Source organism: Onychostruthus taczanowskii, unplaced genomic scaffold (assembly GCF_017590055.1).
Source record: "Onychostruthus taczanowskii isolate IOZ18803 unplaced genomic scaffold, ASM1759005v1 scaffold29, whole genome shotgun sequence".
In the NCBI taxonomy this organism is placed as follows: domain Eukaryota; kingdom Metazoa; phylum Chordata; class Aves; order Passeriformes; family Passeridae; genus Onychostruthus; species Onychostruthus taczanowskii.
In genome coordinates, this window is record NW_024500239.1 from 5,204,653 (window position 1) to 5,231,646 (window position 26,994).

General features: G+C 38.4%; 1 protein-coding gene across 1 annotated transcript in view; it reads left to right on the forward strand.

Annotated features, from left to right (window-relative positions):
- Positions 1-26,994, forward strand: part of GABBR2 (gamma-aminobutyric acid type B receptor subunit 2) — a 456,087-nt gene that overhangs the window by 169,829 nt on the left and 259,264 nt on the right. The window contains exon 3 of the mRNA XM_041408112.1: positions 12,276-12,446. Within this exon, the coding sequence (XP_041264046.1) occupies positions 12,276-12,446 (171 nt within the window). The remainder of the gene's footprint in view (positions 1-12,275; positions 12,447-26,994) is intronic.

The following is a 26,994-nucleotide window of genomic DNA, read 5'->3' on the forward strand; positions in this document are numbered from 1 at the left end:
AAGCTGTCAAATCCAGTAACTGATAAATAGTAAACTGGATAAATCTGATGCTAAACAAATTAAGAAAAAAAAAAAAAAGAATGCCCTATTCATTTTTAGTGGTTTCTGTGAACTAGCTGCAAAGGCACCATATGTGTATTAGGAAAAGTATCTTCATTTTTACTACAGCTCTGTCAGAGGTAGTCCGTCACTTGTGGTTTATCTTCTCTTTTCTTATTGAATAAGTGTAAAGATATAACAGGAGTTGTCTCAAAGGTGTAGTTCTCTTTAGTAGTTATATTTAAAGGGGTGAAAACTAAATTTGGTGGTCATTTAAGAAACTTAGCTGTTCAACTTCAAAGAATTTCTGAATAGCCTGCTCCTAAGAAAGTTAATATAACAAATCTTATTTTGTTTTTCACCCAGACGCAGAGTGCATTGGTTGTTAGTGTATCTCTTGATGTATTTGATAAAGCTGACATTCTTTTAACTGCATGAGGTACTTCAAAATTCATAGTGAAACTATATTAGCATGAAATAAAGCATAATTCCTCAGGAAAGGCAATACAGATCACCAATTTAATTTCTGAACTGCCAGGTGAATATGAACTGGAAATGCTCTGGTCACCTGTCATAAATGCTTTTTATTTTCCTTGCTGTCTACCATCATGTGTTTGTCCCATGCAGAGTCAGTAAAAATAGCACACAAGTTCACATTTATCAGGAATATGTCCAAGACCAGTGCTTGAAAAAGACCAAAATAACTCCGTACTACTCAAAATAACAAAAGCCCAAGTCAGTCTGTTGAGACTAAGCTGACAAAGCCATAAAACCCCAACAAAATAAAGAAACCTCCCCACACAAATATCAACAAATTGGTCAGAAATGTTGTATAAAAATAAATGGCAATTCAGAAAACACCGTGTCACAAATAAGAGAGCTGAGAAGAGGCAAGCGACTTCAAAAATCACAACTTATTCACTGCACATAGAAGTGAGTAATAAATAATGAAATACATGAGATTGAATTAGGAGAGATGATACTTAAAGCAGCTTCCAAAACTAATAAGCAGTACCGAAGTCTAATGCATGTCTGACTTTTCATATGAGTTCCTTCTTGCAAATCAATAAAACTATTGAAATATTTAAAATTAAACTATATTCTCAAGCGCTTTCCTGGCTCAGTGACAAAGATTGAGCACAAAGCTATTCCTTGCATGTGAAAAATTAAGGCTACATTGGCTTTATGGATATGGATATATGCATATAAATATGGAGTGATTTAGTTCTGTTTCTATCTCACCTGGAGGGATGTTAAGCTATGGAAAATATTGTAAGAAGAGCAGGTTGATAAGGACTATTTTCAGGAATAGATGGGATCGTAGTGAACAGTTTTATGGAGTAAGTGACAAAAAGGATAATGAGGTCTAGAAAACATTCAGCTTTCAGCCTGCAGGAACTAGGGCGATGGCAGCAGCAAGGAAAAATGGCTGAGAGATCTAATTGAAGTGTGCATAATCTTAAATGGTGTAGATAATCTTAATGCTTTGTACCCAGCATGCATTCAAAGACCAGGGGCAAGTACTGTACTTAAATTCAAATGCAGGCATAAAGAAACACTGATTAAAATAATAGTAACGGCTGAAGTGACCTGCAAGGCATACGTATTGAGAAAAACACACTGAGCGTTCCTTGGGCAACAATTAGGTTATGTCCTGCAGCCATCAGCACTGGAAGGAAACATTCATGGCTTCTTCCACTTCCTCGGTGACATTCGAGAGGGGGTTTTATTTTGTAACTGTACTTGAACCAAGACTGTTTGAGATCTTTTATTCCATAAAACTAGATTTAAATGCCTCATTAGATTTTTTTTGCAACCTCTTACAGATTAAAAAACACAGAATGCAGCTTTAAGTTGACAGTTTCATGATTTAGGTTGTCTGAATATATCTGCATGAGCATTTCCTTGCTGCGTATGTTGCTGAAAGGTTTTGTACATGTAGATTCCCATCCAGAGCATCTTGTTAAAATCTGTGCTGACCGCAGATTAAGAAAATACGCATAAAATATGCATCATCTTGGTTATTTCTTAGAGGAGGATCAACGACACATTTGACATTTTAATGTCAAATATATTATAATCATAATTGTGATTGACATTTCTGCTGAAGGTTTTTAGTGGCAATATAACCCAAGTTACCCTTGCTGGTGGGCAAGCAGAATTAATTTTGCTGGCAATGTCTGTTGGCAAAAAAAGTTCCCTGATTTTTTGCCTGTTTTTCTCAACATCTACCATCCAGCAAGCCCTTGATTTCTGTAGCATAGCCCTTCTCATCCACTATTAAGGGTACAGTTCCAGGTGACTGATGTCAGAGTACTCTCTAAGCACTTCTGGTGAGGTGTAATTGTAGCATGCAGTGGTGAGATATCAGAAAAGTTACAGAATTGAAAGAAAAGACAAATTAGCCCAGGCTGAGTACAGAATTAGTGATGAGATACTGCTCTCAGGACCTGATAAGTCATCTCTGAGCTATGCTGTTCCATGTAGAATAAACTGTGTCTTTATATATTACTACATTGCATAGTGAGCCTGTCACCTGTTTTAGCCTGAAAAATCTGGGATTTCTTGCTTAGGTTTGAAACCAGAGAATGATGAAATAAACAAATCATTAATTCACAGCTTAGGACTGTGGAAAAGAAAAAGTATTTTTGCAGAGATTTCAATAAAGCTTGAGCTAATATGATGTGCCTTATTTCTTAAGATGTTGTATTCCAGTAAAAGAAATAAAAGATGGAAAGAACTGAATTGGGACTGTAATGGGAGTGTCCACTCATCAAACTGGCAAATTTTCATCTTAAAGCTCACCAATGGCCTGCTCCCTATTTCCAGTAGAGCGAAGGGTTCATATTCTCCCAAGAACAATATTGCACATCTAAGGTACCTTTATACTGGAGAGATTTTTTTCCCCTCTTTTCATCATTTAGAGGCAGAAGGAAAAATAATAACACATTTAGAGACCAAATGTAGACAGAACAGCTGTAGTTTTAGCTTGTGTTAGCTGGATGAAATCTGACAAACAAACAATACTAATAGAATGATAATAGTTTTGGGCAGCCAGCCAGGAACACGCTGTTGTTAACAGGTCTCCAAAGATATTTTTTTAATGGAATTTGGCAATATAGCCTGTCTAATCAAAGGTGAAGTATTTTATGCAGCTGTTGGTTTCCACTAGATTTTGAGGATAATCTGTTATAGACAAGAAACAAGGAAATTGAGTACCAAGAATATGAGCATAAGAAACTTTACCTGGCTTGGGATAAACAATAATGCTGTGACTGAAGGAGAACAGGGATTTGAAGCTGAATTCTGGTATAATCTAGGCCAGTAGCCAAATGCTAAGCAACTGAGTGTGACAGACAAAATTACACAGCCCCCTTTTGCAATGTGGTTCCATTTTTGAAAATGTTCAAAAGATTTTGTCTCTTATTCTGTTTGGAAATTGAAACAAAATTTGCAGCAACTTCAGTAGATCTGACATTTAATTTCAATGCTCTGTTCAACCTGTAGCAATAAGCAGAACGTGTGTTAGGTGCAAATTATTTGTGTTTAATACAGATCTGAAAATAGTTTCTGGAGTGTAGAAAAAGGAACTAATGATTTTTTAGGCTCTAACATATTTTTTCAAATGAATGGTCAGAAAAAAAATGCAATGAAAAGAGGATGGCAATTGTTTATTTTCCATTAATAGTGAAAAAATCAAGTTAAGCCTAATGATAAATCTTTAATTTTGGATGTGGTCATCTGTTGGAGATGACTCTGTCTCATGTTCACCTGGCTACCTTCTGAAACTCTGAACCCAAAAGTCTCTATTAACTTTACTGATTGCACTGTTGATCACTGAATTGAAGGACATTTTCCGTAACTTTATGATATACTTCCTTGGCATGTCTTGGAAGTAAGGTTAATGTCATAGGTTTGTGAAGCAGTATTTATCAGAACTTAAAATGGATCCCATTACTTGGGCATGAATTTCATATGTAACTGTATATTACTCTGAACACTAATAACTGCTCTATTTCCTGTTCACCAGAAATGTTGTTCTAAGAATTATTTTAACTTATTATTTTTCTTATAAAGTTCATAAATGTAGGCTCTTGCTGGTGTGAACAGATGCATGGAAGTTAATATTCTATGCTGAGAGGCAGGTGAAGCAGCAGTGCTAATGTCTAGGCTGTTTCCTTTCCTTTTTTATTTTTTTAGCAGATCTCCTGCAATTTTCAGCTACTGCTTATCCTTTCCATGACTTGAAGACAAAAAAGCACCTGTCAGCTGAGAATGGATTCATAGAATGCCCTGAGTTGGAAGGGACCTTAGAGATCATCTAGTTTCAAACCCAACTGCCATGGGTAGGGACATCTTCTAGTAAATCATCTTGCTCCAAGCCTTATTCAGCCTGGACTTGAACATTTCCAGGGATGGGGCATCCACACCTTAATCCTAATACCTAATGTCTTTCAATTTGAAGCCATACCCCCTTGTCCTATCACTTCATGTCCTTTAAAAAGTCCCTCTTCTCTTGTAGTCCCTTTTAGGTACTGGAAAATGCTACAAGGTCATTCCAGAGTCTTTCCTTCTCCAGGCTAAGCAGCCCCAATTCTCTTAGCCTTGTCTTCTTGGGAGAGGTGCTCCAGCCCCTCCTCTGGACTCACTCCAGCAGGCTTCATTCTTCCTACACTGGGGGTCCCAGAGCTTCAATCACTGTTCCTAAATCTCCATCCTAAACTACAGACACTTTGGGATTAAAAAAGTTTAACATCAAAAGACCAAACTTTATAATCTGGTCTGACTTCGTGACTCAGACATCTACAAGGTCTTACCAAATTATGTTGTGAGTAGTTTGGGCTGCCCAAGAAGGAAACAGGACTGAATGCTCCATCAACCTGTAGACACTGATCTTCCATCTGAAGTGCTTATCATCTGGATTTTATCTAAACCAGTTCCTGTCCTTAAAATATTGATTAGTTCAGTGGCCAGAACTGCTTCCTAAAATGTCTCCAGAGCAAAATGCAGCTTGAATATCAGTCTTACTGTGATTAGATTAATTCACTGGAATGCCATCAGCATTGAGGCAGGTGCCTTCCAACCTTGAGACCAGCTGGAACTGCTTTTTCTGTGAACTCCCAAGTGCCAAAAGGCAGTCAGTGAAAGCAATTTCAGACACAGAATTAATGAAGGTAACAGCTGATGATATTGGGCAGCAGTGTTTGGCAAAACATCTGATTTCAAAAGGAACAGTATCTTTAACCACATGGGTAATATATTATGGATGATGAAAGGGATGCTCATCAATGGGATCGATTCTTGACTAGTGAGTTTAATACAATGCGCATCTTCATATTCCCATTTGGATGAGGCATCCTGCCCATGTACCAGCTAGTGAGGAATCACAGATACTCTCCCAGACTTTTACTTTGCTCTTGCAGCTGTCAAACTCAAAGTCCTTACTCACTTTTTAATTATGAGTTCTATTTGTTGCAAAAATGAAGTTTGTCCGGTCTCATAAAATCTTCTGGATGATGGACTCTCCGGAGCTTTCATTCAAGTAATTATTTAACAGTATCATATGACAGGTAAAAATGTAACTCTTTACCACTGCTGAAAAAGCCTAATTTCTTGTTAATATTTTTTTCTTTAGTCAACTTATGTCTTCTTTATGTCAACTTATCATCTGCGCCATTTGGGGATCAGAATTAGGGCATAGCTAGGAAGGAAGATTGCTAGGATATGATTTCTAGGTCCAGCTCAGAACCTGCTTCTTCGCTGTCTCTATCTAAACACTCATCATCAGCAGCTGCACTGGTAAATTGTCAAGAAACCATATCTTTGTTTCTTGATCTTTATTACTGTGTTTTGCTTTCCCCTGCTTTGAAGATCTATGCAGGCAACTGTCAATGAAATTGCTGCACTTACCTTCTTATATTGACGTATCTCTCAAATATATACGTGCTCGTAACCATTTTTGCAATGTTACTTCCACATGCTTTTCCCCTAAGTCATCCATCAAAGCTGATTAGACAATACATTTTGTGCACTGAGGTGGGAAAAGGCACTCATATCCCTTTTCTTATTATACAGGCTATCATGCATTTAAGGTTCATTTTAACATCCTTTTAGAATTTTTTTTTTCTTATTTCAAGTACTGTTATGATATTAAAATTTATTCATAACTTCGCTAGAGGCAAGATCAAGTTCAGTGGTGGTGTGCACATGTGGATAAGTTAGCTTGTATAGTAAGGTTACTGTGAATTAACATTTAACATAAATATTTATACTTTATAATTACCATTCCTTTAAAGATGCAGTTTGTTATGCTTCAGTCTGTTCTCTGTCTCTGGGTTAAGAATGTATTGTTTCATCTGTTATGTGACATCATCTAATGCTCAAGAGTGGCAGCAGGCAAATCTTTTAACTCTTCATTATTCATTAGTTTCCGTTCTGGTCCTTCTAGCTCCTGGGACCATCAAGTCATCACATGCTTGAACTTGAGTATCATTATTGCTGGCACAGGCTTCTCAGAGCATTAGCGCTGGCAAGGCTCACAAAGGAGTGGTGTGTGGTGTCACAAGTACACATTGCTGCAAATCATCATCTTCCTGAGTTTTGTCCTTGTTATTCTTGTACAAGATTTTGCATGTGCAATCCTGTACCATTGTAAGAGTATTTTCTGCAGAGCTTTCTGATGTTCTGCCCTTTTCTCGGAAAGAATTATTTACATTCTCCTTTTTTTTTTTTTTTGCAGAAAATACTGCTTTCTATCTAAGCATACATGACATGCAATTTCTAGTTATGATGATGAACGTTAGCACCAGTCAGTTGAATCAGCAGTTTATATCCTGTTTAGCAATGCTGATTTATCAGCATAATTTAGCTTTCTAGAAAATGTTTGGGAAACAAAGGTGATATCTGCCATATATGAAACCTTCTCCAACAGGACTAGTTTTGCAGCAACAGGGGCACATTTAAGTTTCTATCAGTCCTTAATAAAATACTTGTATGAGCCTAGTGCGTTTATCCTGTTACCTGAAGGCACTTTTATTTCCTTTTCTTTTTCCACCCATTGTATAATACTCCATGAACACAGTGTGTAGAAATTAAACTCCAAATAGCCACTTCCTTTCCCTTCCACCCTCTCCTGCTGGACTGGGACAAAGGCAGAGACCATGCGTTGACATAACAATTTACTGAAAGCAAACAGCAATAGACTGCGAAATGCCCAGTAACAGCAACAATATTAATAACAAAAGTATATAAAAGGAGTAGGTGCTTTACACACAAAGAGATGTGCACCACCTTGACATAGTTCTGCGTGGCTGCCAGGACAAAGACAGTGGTGGCCGCTCCCACACACAGCACCACGTGCTTTCCCCAGACAAAAACAGGATGGCGGGTGCTCCCCACAGCTCTCTCCTTGTCCCTGAGCTGGGAACAGGAAAACAATGGACAACCCCAAAAGCTAGATTTTCCACGTTGAGCCACACTGCTGCTTTGGATGCTGGACTCGATTCCGCACAGCTATGGATGGCACTGCTGTCGCCGCTTTTGACTGCTCTGTCCAGGTCCACTTGGCTCCTTTGAGCTTGGGTCAGACCCAGCTGAGGTCTACACATTTGGATCTACAGTAACTTTGCAAAGGGTAACTGTTACTGTATTACTTTAGCTTACACAGTCCATTTAAATATGACTCCTTAATAGACCTGTTGCCTTAGGTGAAAGCAACTATTTATCCAGGGATAATTCTGCTCTTTCATTTTTCCCAGACTTCTGAACCCTACTACAGTGACAAAAATTAAACAAATACTTCCTAGAGACAGTTAAAAAACTGAACAGAAAAAGATTGCTTACCATTTCTGGTGCCTGCCTCTCTCTCTGCAGTACATGGGGTAGCAGTGTGGCTTCATTCAGCCTTCCAGCTTCTGGACTCATATATGGAATATATACATGGAATATATAGTGTTGTTTCCTTTTCTAATTTTGTTTCAGCTTTCTAATAATATCCATCTCTTTTTTTACATCACTCTTAGTCTTTTCCACTGATTTCATTAGTGCTGCATCCCATTTTTTTAAATGAACAGTAGATCTTATCATCTTATCACACCTCCTTCAGTACTGACTTAAGTTTGAATTAAAGAATCAACTGACTTTAAGTTGAATGCACCATTACTTCCTTACACAGAAGCATTTGAAAGCACTTTAGACTGATGTTTCTCATTTAATCTACCACACCCTGTTTAAACTTAATATAGGGTTTTGAAGCTACCTTTTACTCCCCTTCTGCAGAACTATTCCTTTCAATATTTTTGTTTTAGCATCCTTTTTCTTTCATATCACTATCCAGTGTTAATGACAAAATTTCCATGAAAATGTGTGGATTTTCAACTGCATTTAACATTTTCAAAAAATATTATCTTCCTTAGGAAAATTTAGTTCATCAACACACATGCCTGATCCCAAAAACTTCTGTAATAAAATCTTTCTGTATATTTTTCAGTTTTTCAGCAGTCCACCAAGGTCTATCCAATACCCTGGTCTATTTAGTTCTCATATTGTACTGTAGTTAATATTTTATAGCTCTTACTTGAATGGTAAATATGATCTTACTTTCTATTTCAAAGTCTTATACTTCAGAAATTCCCATCTGAATCACAGCTTATGTTTTCCTACATACACAATTTTAAGTTCAGATCCAGTTGCTCACAAATTAGAAGCAGATATTCTAAACATACTCTACAGAAAGATTTCTCAGAGATACGCTAGGAAGTAGGTGCAGGGTTTTCTGACAGCATTCAAAGAGATACATATTTATATTATATATATAAGCTTTTTTAAAATCTACGTCTGCATACATGTATGGACAGAGCCTGTTTATGTATACGCACGCACAAACACAACACACACAGTCATGATGTATCACCCAGTAGCTGTCCACTGTGTCTTCTGCTTTATACCATCTTGAAAAATCTTTTTTTTTTCCCTTTCATTCATCCCTTCTTAAGTTTGGCTTTTGGCCATCACCTTTTAGCAGTTCTGTAAAATAATTTTCTGTGAAGGAATGACATCATGCATCCCACAGGTATTTATGGCTGAATTATAATCCTGAATATAAATGTTCATCTCTCACTCCTCCTGAACATGGAGAGGCAAGCATAAACACCTGTAAAAAAATTACAGAGCACTGTATGAATATGTATGCTTTGAAAATGGAATAATGTGAAAAATAGAACTTCGGTAGTTTGCAAAGAATTGTATGAACAATATGATTGCTAAATAACTTAGTTATGAAAATAAATTCTTGTATCAAAAAGCATGATGGCTTTCAATCCTGTAGAATGAAGTTAAAAAACTATTAAAAGTCTTTCAATATACAAGTTTCACATCAGCCATGAATAAACAAATTTAGCCCTAAAATACAGAGGAAAAATGCTCACTTAAAAAGGGGTGTACAATCTTAATGCGTATGTGGGTGGACTGTGTTGTGATCTTACTTGCTTTATCACATTAAATAAAGGGGTTTTTATGAGTATTTTCCTTATGTTTTCATATAGCTGTGCTATCTCACGTATTTTTTCCAAAATGTCAGTTCATTTCTTAACGTGATCTTTTTATTACCACTTTTTAGAGTACAATGAGGTTTCATTTCATTTTTCATCATTGATCCTCTCAAAGCAGAATACTGAGTGCTGGTTATTTTGGGGTTAAGTTCATTGCATGTCCCAAACTCTTACAAGAGATAATTTTATGAAAAGTTAAATATTTTTAATGACTTAACTTTTTCAGGGTATTTCTCCATCTCTTACAAGGGTCTTATTGTCAAAATGATGCAGAATGAGACTAACCATGATATATGTGACATTTGAAAAACCTCTGAATACATCTACAATATGAGAATTGCTTGAACATCAAATTTTCCCATTTTTTGTTTTAACAAAACCTTTACTTTAAAATAATATGAAGAGGGTTTTGTTTTTTGTTTTTGTTTTGGTTTTGTTTTTTTGTTTTTTTTTTTTTTGTAATTTCAGTATCATTAGTTTTGCACTTAAACCTAAATTTGTCTCATCTCACCTCACATGGCCGAGAAATCTCTTATGAGACTTCATCTTTCTGTAAGCAATGAATAGAGGTAATGTTTTGCTTGTTTCCAAGAAAATTTGAGCAATTAGGATACTAATTTAGGCCCTTTAAGTCACTAAAAAAATCACAAAGGATGGTTTTGAATTGTTTTGTTTATATCACGGATCTTCACCCTAAAGACAGCTTACACATATAGAGATGCTTCTCATTACCATGGACCTTTGTACTACTGATCAGAAAAATTTGCCCTTCAATTTAATAATCTGAGCTAGGTGAACCTTGCTGATGTTTCTTGCCACTACTGTTACATCAGTGTTGCTCTTCACTTCTTTTTCTTAAGATCAATCCAATTATGTTTGATCCAAACCCGTAACAACTTGAAAAGCAAGTTCTTTGCAGTCAGCACGCTGCAAGCAGCTGGGCTGCTGAGAGGTATTCCTCTTCATGTTGGTTTCTAATGTCAAACTTTCTCTCTTTTTCAGCCAGCATCACAGGTCCTCATTTCCACCTTCACTGAGCAGTGAGTGCATGATGTTCAGCCCTACCAGGCTAAATAGAAAAGTTGACTAGGTGTATCTGGCAGATATTCATTCTTCTTTCCTTATGGGAATGGTTTTGGATAATCAAGATGACAATATATCATAGCACCTCACATTGCAATTTTTAAATGAAATCTAGTGATAGTCCAGTTGCTGTATTAAAAATGTTTTACCTCAGAATTACGTGACAATTGCATTATTCACTATCTCCTGACCAGTGAAGAGAAAGGATCTTCTATTTTGAATGGTATACTGTAAACTGCCCAAGTTATGCACAATTTAAGCTGTTTACATTCTTTTAATTAGGAAAAAAAAACTACATTCAAGCAATTATAACAATGCAATAAAATCTTTGTGAGTCTAAGATCAGACTGAGAGTAAGTCCTGTTTCTGACAGACTAAATCTAGATTTTTATGAGAAATAAATAGAGACTATAAGAATATAAGAAATAAATAAATAATATAAGACTATGAAAAACAATTTTTTTTCTTCTTTTTGAAGAAAAGACTTGAAGTGGTTTTTCAGATTAAACTCGTCTACTCTGAATTTCAGAAAAGGTTGTCTAACCAAAATATGTTGAATGTTTAATTTAAAAAAGTGAAAATGTAAAGCTATGGTTGATATACAGTCTTGAATTCACCTACATTTTCTGACTATCTATTGATTTTGAAAGTCTTTAAATTTGTATCAGGGAGCTTATTTTGTGTCATTCAAACCAATTTGCATTGAAACAGTACTTTAAGAAACCTCAACCAAAAATCCTGGCTGAAAAAATGCTTGGGAGGTACATTCCAAGAAGCCTAAAAAGAACTGGAGGGAATGACCAGAAGTATCTTTGGAATAGGAGTGTTTTCAAAAAGTGAATGTGCAGGCATTCTCTTCAAAATGCAATCTGAAAAACATTCACAAAAACATGCTGCCCTAACTTGAGCAGAAGAATTCAATGAAGTTTTCTGTTTGGTTTTGCATGTTTTAAAAGGTTTCCTCTTTTCCTTTGTAATAAGCATTCTCCAACGATGAACAAATTCCAGTGTTTTAGCCATTGAATCCTCTTTTATGACACAAACCACAGGGGACCTGCTTCAGTGAAGGAAGCTGAGACCCAAGTAAACTTCTGAGTTTCACCCTTGGCTAACATAGTGATTTTCTGTTTTTCTGTTACCTGGGGCTGTTTTGGTACATGAAGACAGGGAGAAGTACTACTAGAGATTTGCCCAGTAATTTAAGATATATAAAACTTTGAGAAAATAATATTCTCTTGGAGGTATTCTCAACTTTTACGAAGATAAATTGATGGGGAATTCATCACAGAGATTTATTTCCTTAGGCCTTATAGCTCTGTGTAATGTATAAGATGCCTGATTTTAAACAGAAGATTTACCTCTCTGACTTTTAAGGTTTCCTAGTTTAGTTTTTCAGCAGGTGGTTTGTAGAGCTAAAATATTTCAAAAATCTCTTTAAAAGAAAATGGTGCTGGTAGGACGTTCAAGCTGTATGAATATGAAATTTCTCTACAAGACAACAATGTACAGATTGTGTCTTGTTGCACTGAGAAAAGCAAAGCTTTTTTACTGACTGCTAGATAACTTATGGTGACTTCCATTTTTTTTTCCTTTCATTTTTTCCAGCTTTCATTTGCAGCAACAACTCCAGAGTTGGCTGATAAGAAAAAATATCCTTATTTCTTCCGGACAGTGCCATCTGATAATGCAGTGAATCCAGCAATTTTGAAGTTACTCAAACATTATCACTGGAAAAGAGTAGGAACTTTAACCCAGGATGTACAAAGATTCTCTGAGGTAAGATTTGCATAATTTATAGAACACACAGAGAAATATTAGTATCAGATTCTAAGCAGTTAGTTCATTTATTAATAGCAATTCAGGAAAAAGAAAAACTCCCACTGTTTCAGTCCTGTTTGGCTTTCTCTTAGTAGGTCACATTTACTGTACTGAATAAGCCTAATTTTCTTCTGGGGTTTATTTGAGTGTCTGTAATGAAAGCTACCCCATTCTTACCCATGTCTGTTTTTCACACACAAGATCATTTCACCCCAGTGCAAAGGTTCCTTTATACTCTTTGATTTGCAAAAACACATGTTTTGGAGGGAGGTTCGTATTCTGACTCTGCTTCCCTTAAAAAGGTGAATAAATCCAATATCACCATGTTCCTTTTGTCCTCTGATTTATTGCAAGCATCAATCTGAGCACTGAGGAACAAAATCCGGTAAGTTTGTGGCTGAAAATACTGGAGGAGCTTACTGAGATAAAAACGTCTGAAGCCCCCAGAACTACTAAGATCACATGCCATGCACCCCACAGATCTTCCAAGCTTCACCCTGAGCAACATTTTGGTCATAGAAATTGCAATAAAGTATGAAATAAATGCCATTAACCGTGGTTTTAACAACTGAGTGGAAGAAAATATCTTACATGTAATGAATCAGAGCAAGACAAGCAAAAGAGTTGACCCATTAATTTTTAGAGAGGTAAAACTAACAGAGACATGCCTGGTTCTTGGTTATTGGAAGTTTTTTTCTTCCTCAGCATTGATTTTATAAAAGGCTGACTGTGCACTGAAGACTGGCATAATTAAAATTGGGAAGAGGAATAAGAACAGGTTAGAGTCATCTTAGATGAGTCAGATATTTTCAAATTGTCTGGCACAATTAAGTCACTATGGAATACTTAAGAAATCTTAGACTCTTCCCTTATGAGATTTGAGACTTAAAGGATAAAAAGTAAATGAATGGTAAGAGAAGAGAAGAAATGTTTGTTTGTGTCTGTGTTTCCAGAAAACACACAAAGGCCCTGTGAATTACAGGCCAGTCAGGTTAAATTTAATTCCTGGAAAGATACTAGAGCAAATAATCTGTTTGGAATCACAGAGGAGATAAAAAGATGCTAAACAATGGTGAAAATGGATTTGTCAAGGATAAATCAAGTAAAGAAATCTGATTTCCGTGTTACAAGGTAACAGGTCTCAAGGAGGTGTGATAGGTGATGTGTGATATTTCATGACTTATAAAATGTTAGAAGTGCTCCTAAAGAAAAATAGGGGAAACTTTATTTTTGTGAAAATACTGTAAGAGCAATCTAGTCTTTAATCAATATTTCTGCAGCAGAAGTTAACTGACATCACGTCAGTAAAATATTTGTTTTCGAAACAAATGCTGAAGCAAAAAGTCCCCAAAAAGTGTGGTATGCTTTACCCTTCTGTATCTTGGAAATAATTTCTGTGAGTAGTTATCAGTAGTACACTGTCAAACAAGAAGGATGAGATTCTGTCAAATGGTATTCTCTAGAAAAAGATAAGGTTTTCTCTAGACAGCATGATAGAAAAAATGTGTTTCTAAATTGCATGTCATACCTACTTGGGAAAAGCTGCAAGTACTTTGCTGAGGACAGGATTGAATTTCAGAATGATACTCATGCTGACTTGACTTCAGCCAGCAGCCGAGCACCACACAGCCGCTTGGTCATTCCTCTGAGAGCAGGTTTGGGGACAGAACCTGAAGGGGAAAAGCTGGAAAACTCAGGATCGAGATAAAGACAGACTCATAGCAAAAGCAAAACCTGTGTGCATAAACAAAGCAAAACAAGGAATTAGTTCACTGCTTCTCTGTCGCAGCGTGGGGGCTGGCCTGGTGATGATGACAACACGGGCGCGACAGATCCCCCTGGCAGACCCCACAGAAATCCAGCTGCCAGCTGGTATTCAGCGCAAATGAACAAAGAGGCAGCAGCACGGGCCTTGGAGCAGTAACGTGAATAACTCTATTCCAACACCAACGCCCCCAGTCTAAGGTCCCAAAACCCTGAACGGATGGCAGGCACTAACTTATAAAGAGGGACGGTCTTGGGGAGGATACAACTTTTAACCAATCAGGCGAACTGGGGGTGGAACACAAGGCAGGGAAATACAATCTGTAAACCAATAGAGGATCTTAAGGGAGGGGAAAGGCTGAAGTAAACCAATGGGGTTTCAAAGGATATAAAAAAACCGACAGGGAAGGTTCTGGAGGAAAGGGCAGGCTTGGGGAAGGATTGATATCTGAGGAGAGGAGGAGCAGGGGAGGTTTTAGGGGAAAAAGGGTAGGAACAAGAGGGATTGACAATTTAGCAGGGAGTGGCCAGGCAATGAACAAGAACTGACAGGTAACTGAGCTGAATAACCGCGAGGGAGCGAGTCTAAATTTAGCAACATAAGATACAAAATGGGGAACCTGTGCCACTCCAAGAGCAGGGGGAGAAAAACACAGAGGGATTCCAAAACCACAAATTAAGCAGTAAAATATGCCAATTAAAGAAGAAAAAAACACACCACAACACTTCCCAGAGGCAGGCAGGTGTTCAGCCATGTCCAGGAGAGCAGGGCTCCATCACACATAACAGTTACTTAGGAAGATAAACACCATAATTCCAAATGTTCCCCCGCTTCCTTCTTCTTCACCCACTTTATATACTGAGTATGCTATCATATGGTCTGGAATATCCCTCTTGTCCGTTTGTGTCTTGTCCCATCTGTGTCTCTTCCCAGCCCACCATACAACCCCAGCCCTTTGCCAGCAATGCAGTATGGAAAGCAGAAAGGCCTTGACTCTGTGCAAGCCCTACTCAGGAATAAGAAAAACATCTCTATATTGTCAACTCTGTGTTCTGCGCAAATCCAAAACACAGCCCCATACTGGACACTGTGAAGAAAACTAACTCTATCCCAGCCAAAACTAGCACATTGATAAAGGTTTTAATAAAAACAATATTTAAGTGAAAAAGTGCAAAATGGCTATGTAGGCAGCAAATCTCAGAGAAAGATATGTCAAGCACTACAATGAGCCACAAATTGAATAATGGGCAGGACGTTTAGACTCCTTGATTTACTGTAAAAGTAGAAAGGAAGCAAAGAGCTCTTGTTGCACCATCCCAATGTAATGCAACATTGACGCTTAAGACACACAAAGTAAACTATAATTCTACTTAGTGGTCATTAGGTGGAAGTTAGAACATCAGGTCTAATATCATTTTCAAGAAGAAAGTAGATTAGAGAAATCTGTAAAAAATATTGGGTCACTTGGAAACATTTAATGAGAAAGATTAGAAGTGAAAAAAAGTCAAATAGGGTAGATTGTTGACCTTTTGTTGTATAGGGTTTTTTATGATAAAACTAAACAAACACAACACAGGAATTCTTGGTTTTCCTTTGTGACAGCTGGAGGGACTTTGTGTCTCTCAGGGTCACTTAAGACATTCTAAAACTGCATTTTTCAAGGGTTTGCAAGAGTGCTGCACTTGAGTTCAAAGTCTCTTCATTTCACTTGAAAGGTAAGCAGCAACCTTCTGTGTCTGCGAACCCAATTGTCTGTGATTCATTACAACTTTCAAGTAGTGCAAGACTCAGTTAAAGCTTTCTTGAATTGCAGTGATTTTTATACAGCAGGTTGAGTCCAGTGTCTTCAAAATTACTAGAGCTCGGTTCTTCCTTTTTCAACTCCATCTAGAGTTTTTCCCTTCGTCATATAGACAGTGAAAGCACAGGAAAAACTGCAGGAACTAATAAAATTTCTTTCTGGGAGCAGTGAGGAATGGGAGTCATGAGCAGAAGAGCATGCGACGGCTGGGCAGAGACCAGCCCCGGTGCAAGACAGGAGGGCAGACCCAGGGATTGAGGCCAAGACTGGCCAAGTGTGCAGGTCATCAGGCAAGTAAGTCCATGGAAATGAAGCAGGTCCAGGGCCAAGCTGGCAAATCAATCCACAAGTCATGGTCAGGTCTAGTGTCTGCTGGATAGGGCCATGGCAGAGACAGAAGACACAGGACTAAAGGCTGGGTAGAGCTCCCAGAGGAAGGACCATCAAGGCCTGCTAGTGACCCTCAGGTGCTGCTCAACTGAAACTATAATTTTGCTTCTAAAGGAACATCAGCTAAAATTATGCTTCTTGACTTTTTTTGTAAGTGACAAAATAGTTGAATATGATCTAAAACATCTCTTTCAGTTGTAAAATGCCAGTGATCTTGGGATGTGAATGGTCTTATCTATAATGAAAATGCACTACAAGTCATTAGATCAAAAGCAACTGAAGGTCTTCTCTTACTTTTATGCAAAATGAAATAAGCAGAAACTAATCAATGGAATCTTTAGAGAAGCCTGTGTAGCAACTCAGGTGGTTTTACTCTTAACAGTGAGACAGAGCAGTTCTCTCATTTTTCCATCTCACATCTCCCAAACTGCATCAGTTTGACAGATCTCTTTCTCTTTTTTTAATCTACAGCAGTTTGGATATCTATCTAAATTCCCTCCAGTGGTCCTTCCACCTAAACATATGGGGAATTAGATGCTTGTTCTTGCATAGGGACTTCATACCCATGTAGTTTAGTCAACAGGAATCCCGACTGCAAATCTTTACCTGCCGTCTAAGTTCAGGGATTTTTGGGCTGGTGACTTTTTTCCTTAGCTAGACCACTGTCTCTTGTCCCTCTGCAATTTGCACTTTGATTTTATCTCCTGAATAATTAAAGCTCACCTAACTTGTTTGCAGGATAGCTGCCCCTTAAAGTCATCAAGCTGTCTTTTTGGTTTACTTTGCCTTGTAATGAGGCAGTTGTCTCAATTGCTTAGTTTATCTGTCTCACTCCAGTAGATCTCTGAAGACCAAGATCACAGACTATCTCTTGCTTCTATTTCAGCTGTTTCCTTTGAGAATCCTTTCCACCAAGGCTTTGGGTTATCACTCATTTCCTTTTACTTGGTAAAAAAAACTTCTATTCCTTATTAAAAACTGTTATATCTTCTTTATTTTCCAGGTCATAAAGAGAGATTAAGGGTAGGTAGAGAGAGCATAGAGAATATAGGTAGAGAGAATAGAGAGAATAGAGAGAACTTTATATCACCATGCTTTCAGTTCTTAGAACACATGGGTAATATCTATACATTGTACTGCTATTGTGGCTTGAGACTGCCTTTTTTTGCATTACTTGGATTCAAGGATTGTGACTTTTCAAGTGACCTGTATTTTATGTCTGCCAGTAGATGAGCTCACTGTTAGCGTCCTTTGTGAGTTCTTCAGGTCTCCCTAAATATCCTTTCCATTGGGTTAATATTTCAATTGTGTAAGTTGACTTGGTGTAAGAATAATGTACACACTTCATCAGTTCTGTTACTTAACTAGGACAAATTCATACCTACCGTGCTTCTGTGTCCTAGATTTTATGGATTGCTGCCCTGTTTTCATCCTCTGGGAGAAGACTGTTTCAAAAGTTAATTCTGGGGCAAAGATTTATAAATGAGGTTACAAAATATTTCAAGATTTTCAGCTCCAAGTGTTTGCTGTGGTATATAACTGTAGGGTAATTTAGGTTGGAAGAGATCTTGGGAGGTTTCTTGTCCAACCTGCTGCTCAAAGCCAGTCTAGCTTTAGTGTTTCATAACCCTGAAGAGTTATAGCTGTTTGTCCTGGTTCTGGGCAGGAAGGGTTAGTTTTTGTAATATCCAGGAGGGAACATCTCCAGGACCCAGAAGTTATTCTCTACCACCTCACCTCATTGCTGGGATTTGGGGGAAGGCAGTCTCTTCCAGGGAGAAGGGGTCCCTTGTAGTTCTGCATAGTGTGGTGGAGGGAGCAGTTGGGAATTGTTGTTTCCATATGAATTGTTCACATCTTTCTTGTACCCTCTGTCATTAGTATTGCTGCCTTTACAGTTCCTTCTCTTATCTCATTGCTGTTTCCAGTAAATCGTTCTTATCTCATCCCATGATCTTCACCTTTTGTGCCTCTTACTCTCCTCTCCATCCCACCACAGGGACAGGGAAGAGGGTGTGAGCAAGAGGCTCATGTTTTCACTGGGAGCACTAAATTGGAGAATAACATTGCTAAACCATAACACTGTTGCACACACAGTTTGTATTTCTGATTCACAGATGAGCTTTTCAGCTGATTGAATCTTATGCATTGGTTGGCGTCTCAAGGGTTACTGCTGCCCGGCACGTACCTGTTTGGGATTGTATTTTGAATTAGGCAAACCAAGCGATATTCCTGTGGTTTGTGGTTGTCTTTCATGCTTTAGTGGGAAGAGTCATGGGAATAAAGCTATACTTAACTATCAGTAAGTCAAAAGTTTTGGATGCCACCAGTATTGAAGAAGATGTAAACGCTACAGAATATGACTAGGAAACAGGAAAATGTATGCTCACATACTGGTTTTCAGATAATGCTTTATTTGCTTATTAGTAATTCTAGTTTCTTGCTTCAATATTTTTCTGTTATTTCCTGAATATTTTTCATTTTATTTGTACATCTTTTTATTCATAGTATGTTTCAAACTGGAAGCTGGCACTTCATTGCAATGGTTCACTAAGAGGACTTCCTTATTTTGTGATATAGACTGGCTTAAATTACTTCTTTTTGCAATCATCTCATGTTGAAATTCATTGAAACTGCACTTTAACTTAGCATTTGATAGCATAGTCATGATATTTTTAGATTGAAATATATATATATATATACATTTTCCTCCCACTGAATACCTTGTCTGGGATTGTTTTTAAAATAAGTTAAATTCTGTTCATCTCAAGTGAATCTTTGTTTTTCCCTACTTTTTAATAGTCATCTCTTTATGTGATTTCTCTGCTTCTTCATGGAAATATTGAGAACTTGTAATGTAATTTTATAAATGTAGGTGGCATTTCAAAAAGGCAGAAGAAATGAGAAGTGTGCAGTATGATAATGAAATACATTAACGATATCAAGATAAAATATTCTCTCCTGTGGCTCTGTCATAGTCTTCATTGAGTTGAATAACTTCAAAATATGTCAGTAACAAAAACTTAAGAAAAACAAACCTTGTAAGTAGACAAAAAGGCATTTATTTCTGGGGAACATGATGAACCTTAACTAAGGATTTCTTCAGATTATGTTGCATTTTGTACACTGACAATGCAACTTCTATGAAAATCAGCAGACCATCAGGGTCCATTTTACCTAACTTTAAACAATTTAGGGTCTCTAAATTCAAAGTCTCATCCCAGAAAATGTAATACTGGAAAAAATAAAATTGTTCCCAAGAAAAGCAGCTAACAATAAGTCTTCTTAATGTAGTATATGTCTATTGCTGTAAAGAAAGCAGGGTAGAAGTATTATTAATCTAGAGTTTTATTTATTGCAGCCTTGCTTTGTCACTGTGCAGTCTGCAAACTTGCATGTGAGTTAGTGGTCAGTTCTGATAAGAATTCACTGGATAAGCAAAGGCAACGAGAGAGTTTTTGTGTGGCCAAGAGGACTTGGGTAAAATAAATGAGATAGCTGTTGACCTTTCAAATTTCAGCCAGGAAACAAGCTTGAGATGCCAGTTTTCGATGACTGTGCATATGTATCATGTAGACTTCAACGTGTGATTATGCTTTTTAACTTCTTAAGTCTGGCTTCTCAGGACCAAAAAGAGGAGCAGAGCTTTCCATCACAATTGCCAAGAGGTTTTAGGGCAGCAAGAAAAACATTACTTTTTGTCCATGAATGAGCTTGGAAGCCTCAAATATACCAAATAACATAAATGTTTAATCTGGGAGCTCTGAATATTACACAGCAATTTCATCCTAGAAGGAGTGCTCTACCTTCAACTTGGATCAAAAAAGAAAGGAAAGGCATACAATTAGAGAGACACAGAAGGCAGTAAAGGGAAAATATAGGAAAAAGCATTAAGAGAAGATATTGAGAGCAGGAAAACTGAGACATTATAAATGTAATTGTTTAACTATAAAACTCTTAAAAACTATCTCTTCCTCATGTTTGCTGTTTTTCAAAGTGTCATGTGCCTGAGATCTTCTTTCATATTGCCTCATTCACAATTCCTGGCTGATTTCTGTAGCAAAATCTTAGGAACAATTTAATTCCAGTTTTCTTGACCTTGCAAAGAAGAATTAATTCCTCTATTCTGCTGTCTTGTAACTATGCTTTCCTATTATTCAAGTTGATACCTTAAGATCTTCACAGAAAGGCAGTCTCTGAAAGTGACTTTTACTAATTAAAGGGAAGCTGAAGTGCTAGTTCTAGTATGGTTCTTCTGGGTCCTGGTAAATATTTAGAAGCCGTGAGATTATGGTAAGGTCATAAGACTATGATATAGGAAATGGGGATAAATCAGAGGGATAGAACCTTAGCTCATATTTGTCCGTCTTCATAGGAAATGGTCTGTGAACATTCAGCTACAGAGCAGGGGGTTATTTTAGGTGAGAATTGTAAATAGTAGTTAGAAGTGACTATGTACAGGTGGCCTTTTAGTACCCTTGCAGATGAAGACTGCACAGCCTCACTGGGAAACTTATGCCAGTGGCTGGTGATCCTCACTGTTGCAAAGCATTTCCTGATGTCCAGATGGTAATTCCTAGGTTTCAGTTTATGCCCTTTCATTTTGTCACTGGGCATCACTGAAAGAAGCCTTTCTTCATCCTCTTCACCTTCATGGTCCTTCTCTGGGCTCTCCCGTGTGTCCATGTCTCTTGTACTGAGAAACCACGAACTGAACCTGCCACTCCATGTATGATCTCAGCAGTGCTAAGCAGAGGAGAAGGATCACCTCCTCTGACATGCTGTGACACTCTTTCATACAGCCCAGAATATTATTACCTTTATTTGCCACAAGGGCCCATTGCTGGCTCATCTTCAACATGGTGTCTACCAGGACTATCTCCACCAAGTGCTTTCCACTGGGAAGATCCAGCATATATTGCTGCAGGTTGTTGTTCCTTCTCAGCCCTGGACTTTGCGCTTCCCCTTGTCGAACATGAGGCTCCTGTCAGCCCATGGCAGTACGACCCTGGTGTGTATCAGTTATCACTCATCCCAGTTACTTGTCATCAGCAACCTTGCTGAGGGTACCCTCTGCTGCATCATCTAAATCATTAATGAAGATATTGAACAGGACTGAAGCCAGTACTGACCCATGGGGTACACCCTACCTTCTGGGCTCTGCCTAGACCTCATGCCACAGGGTGCAGCAATTTGGGCCAGTTTTCAGTTTACCTCACTGTCCACTTGTCCAGCTCATACTCTGTTAACTCTTTGAGAATCTTACGGGACAATATCGGGAGTCTTGCTAAAGTCTAGGTAGACAATGTGCTCCATCACCTTCTCAAGGATGGATGTGAGGTTGACTGGCCAGTAGTTCCCTCACATTTCCTTTCCTCGGTCTTCAGGCACTTCTCCTAATCACCATGATTGTTTGATTATTGGTGCAATACAGTATTACCTACATTGGTGTGCTCAGTAACTGCCCACAGGATCTCATTTGGCTCACTATCCATCCCTAGGAAAAGCTCTATATTGTCCAGCCTCATAAAGGGCAACTCCACCTCCTCATTTTCCTCCCCTACTTCCAAAGGAGCCTGTATCCCATTGCATCGCTCAAGTTACAGGATCCATCCCACCTTACCTGTGAGCCCCACAAAGTGGTAGCCCCACAGCAGCTCACTGATGCCTAAGTCACCGTGTTTATTCTCCGTGCTGCATGCATTAGTGTGTCGGTGCTGCAGAGGGCAACCCCACATGCTGATTTCCCAAAACAATTGGAGGATTTCTCCATAATGGTGCCTTGTAGGCAAATCCTTGCTTGCATTTTGGAGGCAACCCTGCTTAGGCTGCTTAAGCTTTGTTTCGTTGATTTTGTGATCCCTTTTGGTCATGTCACTCGAGGCCCTTTACTTATCAACCCTCTCTGCCCTTCACTGTCTCTTAGCACTTCTGGTAACTCTTTCCTCTGTCATTCTTAGTTTAAAGTGCCTCTTTACCATGTCAGCCATTCTGCTGGCAAATATAATTTTGTCTCACTCAGCGAGAGGAATCCCGTCTCTCCCAAGCAAACAGGGTTCCATAGTTGCAGAAATCAAAACCTTCTCACCACAACCAGCTCCACAACCAGTTGTGGATATGTATTACCAGCTGCCTTCTCCCCACAACCTTTCCCCTCACCAGCAGGAGTAAGGACAACACCACATGGGCCCCTATGCATGTGGACACTACCTATAGAGCTTGAAGTCACTTTTGATACTTTCCAGGCAGCATTATTGGTGCCTATATGGAAGGACAGCAGGGAGTAATAGTGTCAGGAAAGCTTTGACACCCTCTAAAGATTATCCTGGATCCAGGTACCCAGAAAGCAGCAAACCTCCCTAGATCATAGATCAGCTCCACAGATGAGTTCCTCTGTTCTCCACAGCAAGGGGCCACCCAATACTATTTCTTGTTACTTCTTCCTGGTAGTCTTGCGTGATTTAAGATTAGGTTTAGGGGACCCAGATACTTTTCTTGAAAGCACATTTTGGTCATCTTCAGGATTCACTACTCTACTGGGAGAGCCGTGCATCTGTCACATTTGTAGACCTTTATGTGAATAAGGAGTTTTCCTCTTGGTACCAGAGATCACTGACTTGGCATGAACAGCCTGAATCTCCACTGCATCTTGGCGTGCAGGGATATTGAATCTGTAATATGTCCAAGAAGTCTGTGTGTCTGTCTCTCTTTCATCTTTCCTGCTGTTGTGCAACCTATGTGTCAATACCACACTTGTGTTTATGTTGATTGGAACACAGCCGTGTGCCTCTTTCTCTCTTCCACCTTTCAGTTCTTCTTTTTTTGTGATTTTCTGCACAAGCTTCTGTGCTTGTCTGTCCCTAGGAGCTGTATTCTGGGCTTGACTCTTGCAGAGGCTTCTCCTGAGCACCAGCTGAAAGGATTCTTGACCCTCTGTAATTGGTGGCTGCAAGAGGCTCTCAGCACCTTGGCTCAAGGGAATCTGATCATGTTCATTAGAATTTGCTAGGGCATTTTGGTGCCACACTGGCATGGCTCTCCTTATTTTATCCTTGCCTGGCAGTAGCAACCACCTTCAAGTTTCTCAGAGGATTCCTGAGTTCTGTCATTATCCTGGACCTCCTGGCCAGAGGATCACAAAGCAAAGACCATCGACTGCCGTGTCTGTTTGGGACACATGAAAAGCAAAGTCTGCATGAAGATAATAAAAAGAGAAGCAGAGGGCAAGAAAAACAAATCACAACATTGTTTTATTGAAGGAAATTAATGTCAGAGATGGTAAGCTAATTGATTTCTTAGAACTATTAGAGTGGATTTTAATGCTCGTCTGAATTTTATTTTGGTTGATACAGTGCCCAGCAGGACCTGGGCAGAACAGGGAAGATCGGGTGAGTGCAGGGAGTTCTAAGTCAGTTCAGAAGCACAGCCAGAAGAAAGGCTCCAGCAAACAACAGTACTTTTAGAATAAAGAAGTTATAGTGACTTTTTAAAGGAATAACCCTGGGATGGATTTTTTTCATTGTATTAATTCATTACTTTAGGGAGAGCAACTTAAAAACTTGTGAAAGTTGTAGATGACACAGGGGATAAAGAAATTCCCATTACAAAAAAGAAACAGATCATCACAAGGGTTGTTCTGTATGATCTTGTTAAAAGGAATCAGAAAATGAAGTGTGGTAGGCTTTACATGTGGTAAGGTTTCCAGCTACTCCAGGATTTTAATTAAATAGATTCCAGCTGATGCAGAACCATAAGACATTGAGGATGGTTTCACATACTGTCTGTTAAACTCTCTTCCTTTGGATCATTATAGCTGTAGCCTTAAATATTTTATTGCAGATTTAAATTTTAGTTATGTAAAATGTTTTACAGCCTACAGCATATGAAGTGACTTCCCATGTGTGGATATTTTAAATCCATGCATCAACTCTTTGGTTGTACCAGGCAGTCCCTTTCAGTGATAAATTTTTGTGGATTTTAGACACACCCCATTCTTAACAAGAACCTCCTTTCCTTGTTCTTTTCTAGATCCAATCAAACAGAATTGTTAGTTCCTGCTGCAAGTGAAAATCTTTGATTTCCCTAATTTGTGTTACATCACCTTACAGAGAATTTACTTAAGAAATATATATTTTTTTTCTTCTTGTTAGAAAATACAGAATTAGTTACTCTGATTATTGAAATTTTTATTATAATAATCATACTGCTGTGATACTGAAGATACACTTGAAGCTGTTTCAATTTTTGCCAAATGCCTCTTTTTTAGTCTAGCTCAGATAGCTACTTGTGCATTGTATTAGTATTACCTGGCTGAATAAATGCATGAGAACTTCCAGCATACACATTTTTAAACTTTGACGGCAATCAATACTGTCAGAACAAACTTGAGATAAACCCTTTCTGTAAATGTCAAAAGCTAAATCACATACATGTTAAATAGGAGTAAAATTCACTAAAACTGTTGCAGTTACTGCCTTGGCTTCTTCTCTTGAGCTCTTTGCAATTGCTGTGAAGGAGCTTTCAAGAGGTTCATAACCTAGGTCTGTAAAAAGTATATAGTCTTCAAAACATGTGGAGTTTAGTTGTTCTTCCTCCTGACACAGCTGATGGGGTAGTGGATAAATCATTTATGGGTGCATTCCCAAAATCAGAGGCAGAGATGACAACACACAGACCAATGAACTAATAAAGTTAACCAAAAGTCAACACTGAGATTTCTGTATATTACAAGTGCTGCCATTTTTCTAGGAAGTTAAAGCCTTCCTCTGCAGCTATAGGAATGTACTTCCGCACATGCAGAATTTGCATCCCCAAATAAATTCCTGGATTCCAGAGTGCTACTGTCTGTACTTCAAAGGCTGAAAGGAGGTCAGCCTTTCTCTCAGAAAGCTGTTGCTGCAGATAACATTTTTGCTTTAGTTTCTCATTCAAGAACATGCCAATGAAGTGGAAATTCTCTTTTCTGTTCCCTTCTCTGAATCCTCTGAAATGAATTCAAACTCACATCAGCCCACTGCCTGGATGGGGACCTAATCATCAGAGTGGCAGACATCTGCTAATTTTTTTGGCAGTAACTCCAAGTACTTTTGGAGCATAACCCATTCCAGAAGGATGCAGTGTAGGTGGAAAATGAGGAATATGTCCAGGTACTCTTAAACAGATACGTAACAAGAAATGCTTATGTTTGCTCTGCACTGCTCTGAGGGAGGAAGGTGGGTGGTGAATTCCTGTACTTCATTCTGCAAATTACACATCTACTAAAGGGAGGAGGAGTACAGAACAGAATTAGACAGTGTTGTACAGAACATGTCGCTTACAAAACTTCTTTTGAAGTTCAGCCTGTATATGGACATTGAGCTGGCACTGTTTGGAGGATAAGAAGTGAGCAGATGTTGGTCTTCCTTCTGCAGAGACTGTTCTAGTCATTCCTTAGATATTCACAGTTAGTAATGCAGCATGAGCAGGAGTGCCTTTGCTGTGCCTTTGTTTGCCATGCGGAGACATAATGGAGATTTGTTCTCACATGTTCTGGGATTTGTTCTCACATCCCCAGTCTATATAGGAGTGCTAAGAGAAATGCAAACTTCACCATGACAGACAAGACAATATATGGCAGTAGCAAGTCTTAACAGGCACACCAAAACTTCTTTAATAATGCTCTGTGATCAAGTGCAACTTTCCAGACAGGACAAAGAGGTGTCAAGGGTAATCTCTTAAGCCATCTCAGTCTCAGTTGCATACCCAGGATGCAGTTACTTTTCCTAAGTAAATAAACCTATTCAATATAGGGCCATACATCCCCATAGTTCCTCTTGCCTTCAAGCATGGACACGACAAAGTGCTTGTTTGCAGTCACTGAGAAAGAAGCAGGAATGTTTTCCATAGACCTTGGCTGACTTTCCTCCCTTGCTTTGTGCTGAACTCTTCCGAATCTTGTCATGTCTCTGGCTTGAAAATTTTTCTTCTGTGATCCTTCTGCTTCTTGAGGTTGCATGTAGCAGAGGTGTGCTCTATATCAGACTACTTAATCTGTCTGAAGTGATTTTGTAGATGAGATACGAATTTTGTACTGAATGAGTGCATAATCCAGCTGTATCATCTTTACAAATTGAAAAGTGTAGCCTTTCATTTTCTTCAAGTCGTTTTTGTGACTGCCCAGCTTCATCAAGAATTGTCCACTTGTCTTTTTAAGACTTCTTCTCTAAGACTGTAAAACTTCAATTTATATCAGCACTAAAATCACTATCTCAGAGGTATAAGAGGGTGGAATCTGTTTCAAAATGCAACAAATTATATAAATTTTGGTTTTCACTATATGGTTTTCTATCCAGTCCTGATAATCATGTAAGAATTCATAGGAGTACTCTTAGTCTAGAATGGATCCAAATTGCTATGCTCATGCAGTGTGTTGCTTGTGAAGTTCCCAGTTCTGATATCTTTGTACTGAAAAGTTATGTTCCTCACAGTACCAGAGATTGCAGGGCTGTCGGTGTCACATTGAAATTATATTCCCTGGAGAAGATGAGGTGGCAAATACAAGAATTACCTTT